Source organism: Ostrea edulis, chromosome 1, assembly GCF_947568905.1.
Source record: "Ostrea edulis chromosome 1, xbOstEdul1.1, whole genome shotgun sequence".
Lineage (NCBI taxonomy): Eukaryota > Metazoa > Mollusca > Bivalvia > Ostreida > Ostreidae > Ostrea > Ostrea edulis.
In genome coordinates, this window is record NC_079164.1 from 93,908,271 (window position 1) to 93,924,336 (window position 16,066).

Below are 16,066 nucleotides of genomic sequence, written 5' to 3' on the forward strand. Positions count from 1 at the left end.
ACAAATCGTATAATTTAATGTAGGGTGCTTGGTGGAGGAATAGTCAATATCCCAGTTAGCTTTAAACGTCTTCTGTCTGACGCAGTTCCGGGATTGAACCCGGGACTTCCGGTTCCAAATCGAACGCCCTAACCACTAGTCTACCGCGACTGGTAAGTGTAAAAAATATATAAATAAATGTATAGATATAAAGAACAAACTGTAAATGCAAACATAATCTTTGTACAATTTTGTGTCCCTGTCAGAAATTCAATCTTTGAGTCCTTTTAGAAAATACAAAAACTTTTCAGCCGCTATACTTCAGGTCCGTTGCAATCAAAAGGGTGTCCTACAAAAAGAAATGCAACAATGTATACGAAGAAATATATATAGCATTGGTGCATTGACATATCATTGGACTCTTCGTTTTTAAGCTATGAAACAAAAATGTCCTAATCTTTTATTCAAAACAAAACACAAGTGCACCCGCTTTTGCATAAGAGAACATGACGAGTAATTTTATGCAGATTTTTATATATTCTATAACAAGCACGAATGTACGTTTCCATAGAGTTTCCTGCACGTGACTGCGTCATATTAAATGATAGTTTGTGTATAATGCACAAACTCTTGTGTATGTGTCAAATCTTTCGTTTTAAGAAATAATAATAACCATCACAGGATTAAGGACGAACTCAGCACAATTTGTTTGAAGTTTGTATTTACATTGACTTCGTTGCCTTTTTTCCTCTTTTGGGAAATGACAACTGCAGAATTTATCATAAAAATTAGAAATCACGTTTACATATTATACATACCTTGGCAACAGTCAATTGTGTATTAATGAAATGTACAGAATCGATGACAGGTAGAGGAAATCCTGCTCTTCCTAGTTCTGCAAAGCAATGGGCATTAGTTTTTTAAAAATCGTACAATATGGTCAATTTCAAAACTTGCCAGGAATATCAAATAAAATGAAATCATAGCTAGGGAAAGTAGTTGTGAAGGTTGCTCTGGATAACGTACTCATCTCTCACAATGTGAGCAGGGGCGGATCCAGGAATCCGCCACTGGTGAGACGGGAAATATAGCAGGTTAAATTAAATTCAATAAATTGAATATCTACACACATACAAAAGAACTATGTTAGCAAATATTATTTTGTAAGACCGTTTGGTCTTAAGTTTTCCGATCTTATGTCAAAACCCAAATCTTAAGTCACCGATTTATCATCATGATTATTTAGCCTGGCCTCCATGACTTTTATGCTTACAGCCCCCTCTATTTTTTAAACTCTGAACTTGTATATCTTGTATCTGTAACCAGAAATGTATGTTTCTGCAGGCATATTATCTATTATCCTCGTGGACCATGTTATAAACGATTTCGATATAATTGATAAACTGAGACTAATTGCATGAATCTAGCTGCAGAACTGTAGCTCTCTGAAAAAATATTTTGACATAACAGAGAGCTACAGAGCCACCCCTTATAAAAACCTTCGATTTACGGCGCACAAAAAGTTGCGCACGGTTGAGGCCTTATATCGTTGTATTCTTGAGTTGCTGTTTCATATATTTAACATAAAAAAATTCTAAACATATTTTCCTACTATACTTGTGTCTAAACATACCTTCAAATATTCATTAAAGCCCCATACGACCTGAAAACTCCCAGCTTCAAATGATTTCGTTTATTGACATAGCCATGTTAGGTAGCCGGGTCAATTCGAATCCTGGTTAATTTCCATACTTGCACAATAACGTCTAGATGTGAATTCATATCCCCACAAATATTTTAGCTAAATATTTCAAATAATGTATCATCCTAGTGCCTTTAAATAATAATTATTCTAATAGCTAAACTCACGGCAATGCGGCTTTCATTAGTCTGGTTCGGTCTCCATCCCTGCCATACGAGTGTTAAGGACTTTAGTAGAATTTTCATGAATCAAGAGCTTATTTTACCTTTAGAAAAACTTTATTTTTTTAATTTCTATAAATTATTTGTATTGATGATAAATGAAGAGCGAATACATAACATATAACGAATTTTATGAATATATACCAACAACAACAGGGTACGAATTGACCCGGCTACCTAACATGGCTACGTCAATAAACGAAATCATTTGAAGCTGAGAGTTTTCAGGTCGTAAGGGGCTTTAATGAATATTTGAAAGTATGTTTAGACACAAGTATAGTAGGAAAATATGTTAAGAATTTTTTGATGTTAAATATATGAAACAGCTAGTCAAGAATACAACGATATAAGGCCGCAACCGTGCACAACTTCTTGTGCGCCGTAAATCGAAGGTTTTTATAAGGGGTGGCTCTGTAGCTCTCTGTTATGTCAAAATATTTTTTCAGAGAGCTACAGTTCTGCAGCTAGCATGAATCAAGACGAAGTGAATGCGCCGGCAATACACAAAACTATAATCATACGTGCATATTAAGATTTTTTTAATTTTACAATTCAGCATTTAGTCGTTTTTATATAATGTTCAACACAGCATAAGAAATTTACACAATTTAGATATGCCACATTTCAGTCTGCAGTGGAATGCAAATTTTCTAAAAAGACGACTTACCGTTTAGTTTAGGCTCGACAAACACAGACACAACACTATTGGTGATGAAATTTAATGCCTGAGGCTGAAACAGAAATATAATATTTATGTTTCATATCAGTGCGTGGGTCACTTCTGTGAAGAATTGCAACAAAAACTTTCAAACCTTTACCAAAGCAAATCTTAGATATCCACATTTTTGTTTGCAATCGTATTTTAACACTTTTGATTTTGTTTTTATTTGAATTATATATTTTTGTTTTTACAATCTTATATTAACATAATTCTGTTTCTATTTTTCATTTCCATTTAGCTGCAGAACTGAGCTCTCTGAGAAAATATTGGGACAGAACTAATCTCCCCTCGATATTTTCTCAGGAAGCTACAGTTCTGCAGCTAATTTTCATTCTACAATTTTGTTTTAACAATTGGTTTATAATTTGTATTCTTTTTTTATTTTGATCTAGTATTCCACATCAATGAAATAAAATTCAACATGGTGAGGCCCAAAGTATACACACGGGAACCTTTAATCTACATGTACTTGACCAAATCGTGTTACTTTTTAACAATAATTTTAAAATAAAATTGTGGCACTGATATGCCTCTATGCTCCATAGAGGTCGATTTTGTACTTACTGACAGTTGGCCGATTTTGGAATCTTTCACTTTCACAGTTACTCTGTAAAAGGAAAATCATTATTTAAAAACTTAACGAAAAATGTTTTGACAATACACTGTACGAACAAATAAACAGGATCATCTGGTAACGTCTCTCTATGAAAGAAAAATTTCCGAATGATACGTTAAACAACAAACAAACAAGTTCAACGGCAATCATACTTATGATAATTTTAACATCAAGTAGATTTACGGTAACTCTAACGTCAAGTAGATTTACGGTAACTTTAACGTTAAGTAGATTTACGGTAACTCTAACGTCAAGTAGATTTACGGTAACTCTAACGTCAAGTACATTTACGGTAACAATAACGTCAAGTAGATTTATGGTAACTCTAACGTCAAGTACATTTACGGTAACATTAACTTCAAGTAGATTTACGGGAACTTTAACGTCTAGTATACTTACAGTAACTTTAACGTCTAGCATACTTACAGTAACTTTAACGTCAAGTAGACTTACGATAACTTTGATGTCAAGTAGATTTACGGTAACTTTAACGTCAAGTAGACTTACGGTAACTTTAACGTCAAGTAGACTTACGGTAACTTTAATGTCAAGTAGATTTACGGTAACTTTAACGTCAAGTAGATTTACGGTAACTTTAACGTCAAGTAGACTTACGGTAACTTTAATGTCAAGTAGATTTACGGTAACTTTAACGTCAAGTAGATTTACGGTAACTTTAACGTCAAGTAGACTTACGGTAACTTTAACGTCAAGTAGACTTACGGTAACTTTAATGTCAAGTAGACTTATGGTAACTATAATGTCAAATGGACTTACGGTAACTATAACGTCAAATAGACTTACGGTAACTTTAACGTTAAGTAGACTTACGGTAACTTTAGCGTCCAGTATACTTATGGTAGTAACTTTATCGTCTAGTATACATACAGCAACTTTTACACCAAGTAGACTTACGGTAACTTGAGAACTTTGGCATGTACTTTCTGGTTTTGTATCATGAAGGAGACTGTTGTTGACATCGTCTACAATTTAAACAGTTATAGAACAGTACAACCCTGTGTAAAATGAATGAATCTGAAAATCCTCGAAGTTATATCTGTTATGTAATAGATAATAAAATAAAAACCAGCTATACTCACTGCCGACAGCGTTAAGAAATAGGTGCTGTTCTTTGCACCGGGGTATCTAGCAAAGAAAAGGATGTCCCCGGAGGCATTCACCACAGTAGCATTATTGACAACTGTCGTGTTCGGCATAACCGAGGCCTTCATGAGTAACTTTACGTCGGTATTTGGGAATGTTTTACCAATCTAAATACAAAGAAAGCGTATCCTTAATGAACAAACTGCCAGTAAAGAGGACAGCAGGAGGTTGAGGAATATCAACATCAGTACTTTACAGTACTAAGCCATTTTAAAATTCTAATTTCATGGAAGCATAAAAATGTCGCTTACTTCAGGGATCAATTTTCCAATGCATGTTGATTTGGGACACGTTGTATTGAGTACGCCCGATGGAAGCTGTGAAATGTATACTAGTTACATATACTACAACAAAACATGTTTGAAAATATGCGTATAGGTTGAAAGTAGCAAGATATTTCTTTATGAGAATTGGGACACATACATGTGTACATTAACCACAGTTGTTTAATCTTGGATATCCATATACACTGTACTTTAATTTTAATAGCATGAACTACATGAAGCAACTCAACTTTACAACAAACGACATGACCCGAGCTTCTCCGTCATTTTATCATCTGCATTCTGGTATTCATGTATCCCAAATGATTCGATATGCGAGAACATGTTCTGCACATAATCAATTTTTAAACCGAAGCAGACTACTGACAAATCATTTGAAATCAGAGGTCATTGTAATGACTTGTCTTTAGGTCGAATACTGTCCGAAGTGTTTCATATCAATTGCTAAGCCGCTATATATATTGATTTTGAGTATGGAGGGTGCAAGGCAGGTGTGACCGGTCAACAGGGGCCCTTACTCCTCCTCGGTATCTGATTTCACCCCTGATGTTTCCAGAGATACGTGTTTGCCCTGTTCTCGATTTATAATTTTTTATAAGACTTATTGATCGTTATCTACCTCTTTCTCATGTGTGATAATTTGTTAATCATACTTTACATTCCGATATTCGGTAGTGGTACTTACATCTTTGCTTGTAACATTGTACTGAAGTTTGTCGTATTTGTATGCATTGTAAGACATGGAATTGAACAAATAATCCGACAGCCATATATACATCATTCTAGACGTGTCAGATGATTTTAAAAGAGGTGGGGCGGAAAATGGTGCCTCCCTAATACTGGCCTCCCAATACACTTCTCCCTATATAGACATAAAGATAATATTATTACTTTGATATATTCTTATATATACATGGTATTGCAACCATTTTTGAATTTGTAATCCAAATGAGTGATTTGGAAGACATCACACTGCATTTCGCAGTTCACAACACACATAAACTAACACCATTACAATCATTTTAGAATAACCGTTCTGAGCAGTGGACTCGCTAAATTCAGCGGATGGGAAATACGTCACACTACTCACCACGTGTTATTTTATACGACGAAGAACGCATTTTTACCGTGTCTTTACTTGAAACGGGTACACACAGACAGAATCTGTTGCTAGGGGGTGATTGAAGTTAACTATGTTTTGGCTTTTGTGACGTATTTCATCATTCGTGAAATTCAAGGAGTCCTGGTTTAGAACAGTCACGGTAATCCGAGAATGATTCTTAATTCAATGAATAAGTATAGCTTTTTTAACCAAGCTTGTCCTCTTTAATTAGGAACAACCTTATACAATAAACCGATATAAATGTATGATATGCATCAATTAAATACATGTATCTATAGCACCTTTTTTTTTTAAATGATCATACAATCAACCTTTTCTAAAATGGTAAATCTCATATTTGATAAAGGTTTTAAAAACACCTGCTAGAAACTACTGTATAATACTTTTTCAAGTATGACATAGAAAGCATTGTTTTCTCTCAACCTTGAAAGGAAACAGTGAAAAGCAAAATTTTCACATCATGCATTTTCTACCAATCACAAAGGAGAGGAAGTGCATAGTCCGAAGACACTAAAATACTTCAGCTTCCTTGGAAGACGATAAAAATACGTATGAAAATGTCGTGACACAATTTGACCTAGACTCGGATTTCTGACCAGTAATGTGCAATTTTTTTTTTTCAAAAAAGAAAAATAATTAATTTCTACTTTTACATGCACATACCCGGGTACCTGTAAAGTGCGAAACGAAATCGAAACGAAATCTACCGAAACGAAACGAAATCTACCGAAACCAAACGAAACCCACCGAAACGAAACCTACCGAAACGAAACGAAACATTATATAACCGAACTCTTTTAATTATAATAATTAAAAACGGTATCTTAGGCCCCTGTGAACGTTACCACATATAATTAAAATTCGCCTCCCCTTTGATGTAGGCTTTCGCCTTGACTGATACAAAGTTTTAAAAGTTGGAAGGGGGGGGGGGGGGGTGATTAAGCACAAAGTACATATCCGAAGTTGATTAAATATCATGTGTAATTATAGTTTTGGTCCATAAATTTCAGAACGGAGGGTAACAGTCTCATAAGTCAGAGGTCTGGGGAAACACACTAAACGAGGGTGGGGTCGCCGGTGTTGGATCCACCTTTGGGCATAATACATGTTTCAGTATTTTTTGCTCTAAAGACAAATCTATGTATACATGTGAATATTGTGTATTTGTATATCGTATATCAAACGGTGGATTCTAAGTATGGCCTCCTGTTCTCTTTGTAATTTATGCTTCCCTTGTTCATAAGCCTTTCGATTTTACAAGATGCTGACCTCCTCCTGATATTATTGCATAACACATTTCCGTTTTCCGTCCCATTTTCAATTCCCCGTCTTAGCATCATCCTAAATGTATAGAGTTATCTTTAGACTCACTACATATCAATAATAATTTTAATAATACATGCATATGCATGTATAGCTTTCCGAATTGTATTCATATAATATGGTATACTATTTAATGTTTTTCCATTATTGTAAGTACTCGCACCTCAGCAGTTAGAGATAAAATAAGGGGTTAAGAATTCTTCCTGCTTTCAACTTTCTCAGACACCAGCTTCTTCAAATAATGTATCTATATCCAAAGGCGGATCCACCGCCGGCGACCCCACCCTTCGTTTAGTGTGTTTCCTCAGACCTCTGAAATTGTAACCTTCCGTTCTGAAACTTATGGATCCGAAACTAACTGCACATGGAATTTAATCAACTTCCGATATGTACTTTGTGCTTACTCCCCCTCCCCCTTTCCAACTTTTTAAACTTTGTATCAGTCAAGCCGAAATCCTACATCATTTTTAGAAGGGGAGGCGAATTTTATTTATATGTGGTAATTTAACTTTCACAGGGGCCTAAGATTTGATACCATTTTTAATTATTATGATTAAAAGAGTTCGGTTATACAATCTGTTTCGTTTCGGTCGGTTTCGTTTCGGTAGATTTCGTTTTGTTTCGGTATATTTCGTTTCGTTTCGATTTCGTTTCGCACTTTACAGGTACCCGCACATACCCTATGGTACGTCTCCATAAACGTGGGTTGGAATGAAGGCCCTGACAAGAATCTGTAATCCAGTAAATTCCTTCGCAATATCCACAGTTACTGAAATATAGAGGGCGGAAAACAACTGTTCAGCATACATTGAACAAGTGTGTTAGTGATATACACATTGAACATTTTTCAAATAGATATTTCCCTAAAGTCTCCATACTGCCATCAGTATTTTCAGATATTCAATTAAAACTGTATTTGCTGTGTCTACATAATTGCAAACAATATTGAATGTTGTATATGTATAAAATATAAATAGACAATAGACAAAGAATAAATAAATAATGTTATCGTATAATTGAATGAGCCTTGCTACAGTGCACGTGTGAGATATGTGGACAGAGTAAAGTTTGTTAAATATATATTAAAATCTGACATTTCAACTGAAAAGGGATACTATACCTGGCAGTTTCTCCAAGGTCTTTACACCGTTTACATTTACAAGGGTATTTAGCTGTTTACAAAGCTGAAACAAAACACAGATTTATTGTGGTGTCATTGTTTTTCACTGCAGCTGAAAAGGTACATTTGAATTATGTGTATATCTTGAATATGATAAAAATGATTTAGATATGTATTGATTATCAATATTCCCCTTACAATCCCATTGCCTCCACCAACCACATCTTTCAGTTTGCCTTCAAGCATTCCAGAGAACATGTTGTAAATCCATGCAGCGCCGCCATGGAACCTGATGTCCGCTGAGGCTACACTACAGCTACAATCCACAGATCTCATCGTGGGACGTCCGTGTTTATCCATTCCTTTTAAATGAGTATTCCATCATGAAAAATTAACAATTTCATAAAATATGTTCTTTCGTTCACATCAAATTAATCTTTGTTTTACGAAATACAAGCGATTGATGAAAAAGAGGTTTATAATTGTTTTCAGTAACTGCAGGCGATAGGACGATTGGGACTCCCTTCTTTAATGTTAATTCAGATATTGCTATAAGTTTTCCTTTCTTTAATGTTAATTCAGATATTTCTAAAGGATTTTAAGAAGATGACTTTGTTTGAATTCGGGAAAGACGATAATCATCGTGTACCTGAGTACCAGCGTTATTTAATGAATTATATTCTGACGGAGAAGTTTCCAGCATACATATAAGCATTGCTTGGTAATATTAATCGTTGCAAGCAAAGTCGTAACTGATAATTTTGCGTCAATTGTGTTATATTTCAGCATTGTGTGGATATTATAAAGTTGTTGAACTCAACAAAATTCCGACAATAAAATAAAAAGTAAAGCTATATGAATAGTATTTGCCACTTACCGATTTCTATCTTGATGTGGAAATCAATACCTCTAGTCTTCAAGTCAAAACTTCCAGAGTCAGAAATCTTGATGCTAACGTTGAAATTGAATTCTTGTAAAATTACGTTTTTAATGATTGGATTGATGATTACTGTGCAGTTAGGAGTCATAAGTTTGAATTTCTATACTTTACAGTTATGCTACATGTGGCTTGAAAAGAAATAGAGAAGAAATATCAAATGCTAAAAGTATATATATATATAAGCACTGAAAAGGCCACGACACTGTTGGTAGTTATTTAAAACTCAAATTTTCTACGCAACTGGCGTCTTTATCAAGAGACATATATTACATAAACAAATAACACACACCACCAAAAAACGACAAGTATCAATAATCTACATTGGTAACAAGAGTGATACACTGTTGTACTGAATGATAAAAATGGTGGTTTCGTTGTAACGCGTGTTTACTGACGATGGTGTAGAGAGTTTGTATCGTGGTCGGGTCGGGATGAAAATAGAATATATATATATATATATATATATATATATATATATATATATATATATATTAAATGCTAAAAGTATTTAAAAACAAACAAACAACAACATTAATTCGCCTGATAACATGGCATACAAATCAATTAAAAGAAGAAACAATGCTTACATTCCTTTTCTATATTTGTATTTAAAATTGCCATGGACAGACAAGCTGGTTCCACTGGTAATCCACGCCAGGCCAACATTTTGGATCATAGAAACTTTACTGTTAGGTTTGTTGAAATCAGTCACCTTCATTCTGAAAGAAACCATGGCAATTACTCAGATCTAGAGTGTCACTTGGAAACACATTATTTACTGAAAGAAACCATGGCAATTACTCAGATTTAGAGCGTCACTTAGAAACAGATTATTTACTGAAAGAAACTATGGCAATTACTCAGATCTAGAGTGTCACTTGGAAACACATTATTTACTGAAAGAAACCATGGCAATTGCTCAGATTTAGAAACACGATATATACTGGGGAAAAAAAACCATGGTAATAGCTCGTCACCATGGAGACAGATTATTATTATGATAAGGTAAAATGTATCAATTCTTGTTTTCTACTACAGGTATTTGTAATTATATATATTTTCTTTGAGATATTTATAAAGGGGATTAACACTATTATTTCCCCATGGATAGAGCAGATGTGTATTGATTTATTTTTATGAATGATGAAGCATTACATTATCAATCTTTAGCTAAGCTGTGTTCAAAAAGTATATTTAGTAATAATCTATACAAAGTATCCAAAGGGTCTAGACGCCTATAAATACGATATTCATTAACTGTGCTATGTAGAGGTATTATTATATAGCAAGGTATGAGTATATTGTCTAGTCTTTGTGATGGCCCAGTGGAAAGATCAGCTGTTTTATTGTACCCCGTGATGTCGAACTTGACGTCCCCAGAACTGCCATGTTGATCCGGTATAAGCTGACCGGTCACCTGTTTGGATAATTTCTCCAATGCAACATTGGTAGCTGTCAAATTATATACATGTATATGTATAAAGCATGTTATAGGCTAATGATATTCAAAAAGAGTTAAACTCTGTAATATCCTCCTAATGAACAAAATCATAGCACCAAAAAGCACTTTGGGAAATGTTACAATTTTGAGTGCATGATTTATAGATTTATTGTAATTAACTTATTTCAAAACTTAAACTTGGTAGTTAATGTACAATCAAATGTAAATAAAACATAACCAGGGGTTTCCCTGGATTAAACTTACCGTAATTAAGTGCCTTTTCTGTAATCCTGGTCTGAAGTCCCGGTGTTTTACACTCGCCAAACGTCACAAATATACACAGCACTGACATCAAACACACTGGCTGCATGGTGATATATCTCCTAAAAAGAAAGTAGATGTTTACGTCGCCATATTGTTTCCACAGGCATTTGGGTCATGAAATATAAAGAGTGGGCGTGTATATATACATATGTAAGTTAACTATTGTTAGTTTATTTACATATTTATATATACCCACTATTTATAGATTGAGACACAAGCGGCTGCGATTGTTTCCTTTGTTTGTAAACACTAATTCAATCACACGTTTTGTTTACTAGGAAGTAAATTTTACAGAAACCCATAAGTGCAAAAAAAAATTATTGATATTAAAGAAGAAACATGTAAGCTAAAATAATAAACTTCAAAACTATTGAATGAAAAACTGAATTCTTTAATGAAAATCTAAATTGCTTATCGAATACACAAATGTTAGATAAAAAATACGACATTAAAAATGTAAGTAGATAAAAAATCAAATCATTATTTTAAGAAAGTGATTATAAACTAAAATAGAGAAAATTTTCTCTAAAATAACCATTGAATATAAAAGGCTATTTAAAAAAGGCTATATTATCTAATTAAACAGTCATTGATTAAATAAAAAAAAAAATGAAATTTAGATAAGGCAGTTCAGAGAACGTTAATACAAGTGACGAAATCGTGGAATGAACCCGGTCACGTGGTCTGAAATCAGGCACGTTGCCACAAGATTATGGGAACGGGATATAGTTGTGACAATCTGGTCGAAAGTAGCCGGACATCTATTGGCACCATTAAACTATATGTAGATGAGAATATTCAAAAGCTGTATTTTAATTAGATTGGGGGCAGGGGCATGGTGCAATATTGTAGTTGGAGCTGGAAGGACTTGTGGTTGGGAGAGGGCGTGTGGGACGGAGTATCACGTGCAGATAGACTGTATATGGAGATTTATTGCCCAGGCCAACTGGTCTGAATCCTTTGGTTTTGTGGTAATGGTCTGTTTTCTTTTGAGAATTGTCTAATGAAGACAGAGATAACGAACCCCTCAAATCTCAATAGAGTGTCTGACGTATGCAGGACATTTTTCAGTATGTTTTACACCAGTAATATGGGTTGATTTTATTTCGAATGTTTGAGCTTTTAAAACAAATAATCTCATAACTTCATTTTTTAATTGACAATCTTGTATTTTACACAATGATTTAGTTTTCTATATTTTTCGGTATAGTTTTCTATAGACATGCATTTTTTTCTTATTCTTTTAAATTTGGTTTGCACTTATGGGCTCCCGTAAAATTCTCTTTATTCATTTATTTTTGACAATCCAATTGCTCGAATTGATTTTATACAGTTGTGATGTAAATACTAGAATCATTTACTATGTATTTATTTTATTGTTACATTTAAATGCTGATGTGCTGTAATGCCCAAAGTTGTATTAATTGAGAAAAAAAACCCACCATAATGCTAAATGATATAGGACAGGAAATTCGAAATAGTGTTTAGTCATGGATGCTAAACCTTTTGTTATTAAACAAAATCAACATTAGAAGTTTAACGATAGAAATATTTGCAATTAAGAATTATTCTTTCATTTTGTTTTTCATAATAACAACCAATCTTACACACAGCGATTAAAAATTATTGTTATTTATCTATATACCTCATTGCCACACATCTGAAATAAACTTCCTTGATGCCAGTAGTACCCACGTGACATTTTTAATGGCTTAAATATGTATTAAAAATACCATTCAAAATAAAATAATAAAGCCAACATTTTGAAAATATCTACAAAAATATTTAGATGAAGAATGATATACATATCTTGATTTGATGTATCTATATGCCGGCAGGTGTGCACTAAATGTACACTATGGGTGGGTTATAATACGGAAGAAATTCCCCAGTAAACAAGGAAATTTTGATGTTTGGCTGTTTGGTGAAGGTAGGAAATATTCTGTAAGTTTATGATAATATCTTAAAATTCCGGACTTATATCAAAGTACTAAATCTTAAAATTGTATGGCAGTTCCATTCACACAGGATCACTTGTTGACTGATATTCTTTGAATGTGATATGCTGATATTTGTACATCACGATCATAAAATTTTTAATCACTTCCTTCAGATATTTCAATGATTTAAAATACAAAGCTTACAATACGAATAGCTTTACTAATCAACACTCGCCAGTCTTGTATACAGGTCGCCTTTCTGAACTTTTTATTTTTCAGAATCATGCATTGTTTTTGCTTCGTTATACTGTGTACTCTGATGTTCCAAAATGCGGAGAGTTCGTCTGATGATAAATACGGAGCCATTCTCCGAATAACCAAGAAAGGACTTACTTATGGTAAGTGATTTAACTGATACAAAACAATGTCCTAATACTATTATTTACAACAAACGAAGGTTCTACATACAACCCCCTCCCCCACAAATAAAAATCAACATCATTTAAAAAAAAAAACCCCACACACACACACACACACCCCAACACACACTAACTAACTAACTAACTAATTAACTAACTAACTATATGTTGGTAAACTTTTCTTTAGTACCAAGAGATTGGATGCCGAGTGATACAGGGACCAAATCCAATTTCTAATTAATTTATTATAACTCTTTTGTATCTTTTATTCTTAAATCAAGCTCATCAGCATTTATCTTCAGTGGTGAAATTTTGTATTGGCTGGGTTTGATAATTAGTACCCTCGAGGGAAGTTTACCTGTATTCAACAACCAGGCGGGGGTACAATGTCCGTAGTTTTCAAGTAGAATTAGGTTTTTTCCCTACACATTCAGAATATCTTCATCCTTATTACAAGTTTTTGAAATGGATTTAAGTTTAAAAAAACTTACTATTATTGTTCTCCTGGACATTTTCGGGCATGATAGTAAATATTTCCACGCGATTTTTGGACATCATTTCTAAAATCGATCTTGAAAACAGAAAATAAACTAACAGACACAGATCTATTCATAGATATAAAACTGTCACTGTCTCTTTTAAATTTTGAATTAAATGAGTTATATTGCTGGATGTGTCGCTAAGTGACCGAAGCCCGAAAACAAGATGGTAAGTACACATTTCAAACTGTTTTGATGAAGTGTTAGTGATGAGGCATAACAAATACGAGGACGAGAGAGAGAGAGAGAGAGAGAGAGAGAGATATTCTGATCTCTTGTTTCTCTTGGTCGCCAAAGCCACCCAAACTTTTTTATTTATGGTAGTCAACATTCCCTACCATTCTGTCAACCGAAACACAGTGTTCAGAACGTGTGACGCCCTGTACTTAGTTGTTACCAATCATTGATAACTACTCGTTTGATAATGATCAAATACAAGGGTGTGGTTACTAAACAGTGATTTATAACAAGCAACACTCTTTTGTTTAAGGTGTGAAAAAAGTACTAAGGTATATTAAGAACTCATTGACATTTATGGAGAAAAAATCCACATGGCAAAAACATTACAAAACGTTTCTAATTTTTTGATAATATTGATAACGATTGTGCGTTTGCCATTGAATTCCTATAAAGTATTGAAATTATGTATACTTATCATTTCCAATTTCCACAGCTGCTAACACGGCTTTTCCAGAATACTGGTCAAAGAAGGATATCAAATTGAATTTTTCTATTCCACGTGTGAATGAAACTGCTGACGATGTCAACTATTTCATTGAAAGGTAAAACGAACACCACCATACGTAGAGGGTATTTCATAAGCTTTGTTTTCTCAACTGCCTTTAGGTAGCTCCACCTTCATATAACTTATTAATATCCATGGTTGAAAATGTGAAAAAGGTGTATCAATTTCCATTCAATATACATGTAGTTTAATTAATAACCAAAGAAAATATGTGTATTGACGTCAGACATACCAAAAACAGAAGTGTATGCACAAGTCAACATAAGAAAATCACACACTTTCGTAAAACAGGAAAATAAAAATAGATAAAAACTTGTTCAAATAACAAACATTTAATGTCAACGGTTTAAAAAAAACTGCTTAGTAATAAATAAGTATAAATTATTTGTGGATATGAGGGAAACCATTGTATAATAGACATACCATAGAGGAAAAACCGACATAGATTTATTGCCTTTGACAACATTTTTGTATTATGAATAATTGATTATCTTTGAAAACTATAAACCTTTTCACTTTCAACAGTTGACCAATTTGTTTTTATTTTATCCAGTGAATAAATCTCCTCTTAAAGATATATTTCTATCATGCGTAAAGTTTAATTTGGTAAATATTTTTGCATAAATCTATAACATCACACGAGGATCGATCTACCTTAAGGAGGTACTCTACATCGTCTGGTGTAGTATATCTCCTTAACAGTGGACTTGTAACTTATGACAAGGTCTTAAAGTTAGGATCTTTCGAGAAACTGACTTAGAAGTAGGATGTGTCCTAAAACAGACACAGGAGATATCTTAGTCCTAAAGTAACTTTGTGGATATAAACCTTACCGTATTTCGTATTGTACATATGTTGTCTGTATTTTGTAAGAATAGGATTTTTTGTGTTGACATCCTCACTAACTTTATTATACTTATTCGCCTTTATCATGAATATATATACACTTTTATTGACGTTTCAGCTTGCATTTGATGACCAAAATGGACAATGAGAGTTTCAAAGTTTCTGTCGATATAGAAGAGGAATCGAAATGTGTGAAAATATCGATTCATGATTCCCTAGCAACGTTTGAAGGAAAAGTCCAGTGCCGACACATAAAGGACAGGTAGCTCACATGTAACCATACAACAGGGAAAGAAATGTGCACATTGTCAACATGGTAAAATAAAAACAATCGACAGTAAATAATCTCACAAATCCTAAACAATATTTCATCTGCATCATTCCAAATTTGTGTAGCAATATCATATTATTAGCTTCATATTTTCTTGATGTCTCGCCACTGATTCTATGCGCAAAAGCATCTTCTGTGTATGATCAACTTCGAAAGGAGGCAGACTACTGACATACATGTAATTTAATGTCACATGGGTTTCGACAGTCAAGTTTGAAATGAAAAGTTTGTGAATTATATGGTCATTATGATAATTTAATTTGCAAACACAAGATAACACTGGATCGA

The 16,066-nt window shown here is 33.6% G+C and overlaps 2 protein-coding genes across 6 annotated transcripts in view; one reads left to right on the top strand and one right to left on the bottom strand.

The window, feature by feature from the left end:
- On the bottom strand, nt 1-12,820 carry LOC125673436 (bactericidal permeability-increasing protein-like). Its single transcript, XM_048910006.2, is given in 17 exon segments — nt 1-328; nt 798-874; nt 2,570-2,633; nt 3,188-3,230; nt 4,155-4,222; nt 4,340-4,510; nt 4,655-4,720; nt 5,373-5,549; nt 7,813-7,876; nt 7,878-7,902; nt 8,254-8,317; nt 8,452-8,615; nt 9,131-9,204; nt 9,781-9,912; nt 10,546-10,645; nt 10,899-11,017; nt 12,604-12,820. Coding segments are annotated over 17 exon segments (1,455 nt in total). The 5' UTR covers nt 12,609-12,820; the 3' UTR covers nt 1-286.
- The window catches only part of LOC125673402 (lipopolysaccharide-binding protein-like), a 26,413-nt gene continuing 21,588 nt past the window's right edge, over nt 11,242-16,066 (top strand). For 2 of the 5 annotated variants that reach the window (XM_048909993.2, XM_048909999.2), the window contains exons 1-4: nt 11,242-12,902; nt 13,178-13,296; nt 14,530-14,638; nt 15,566-15,709. In XM_048909993.2, the coding sequence (XP_048765950.1) occupies nt 12,868-12,902; nt 13,178-13,296; nt 14,530-14,638; nt 15,566-15,709 (407 nt within the window). In that variant the 5' untranslated portion in view covers nt 11,242-12,867. Of the gene's footprint in view, nt 12,903-12,963; nt 13,297-14,529; nt 14,639-15,565; nt 15,710-16,066 lie in introns of those variants that run through there. The other 3 variants (XM_048909984.2, XM_048909992.2, XM_056166691.1) reach the window with 3 other exon arrangements.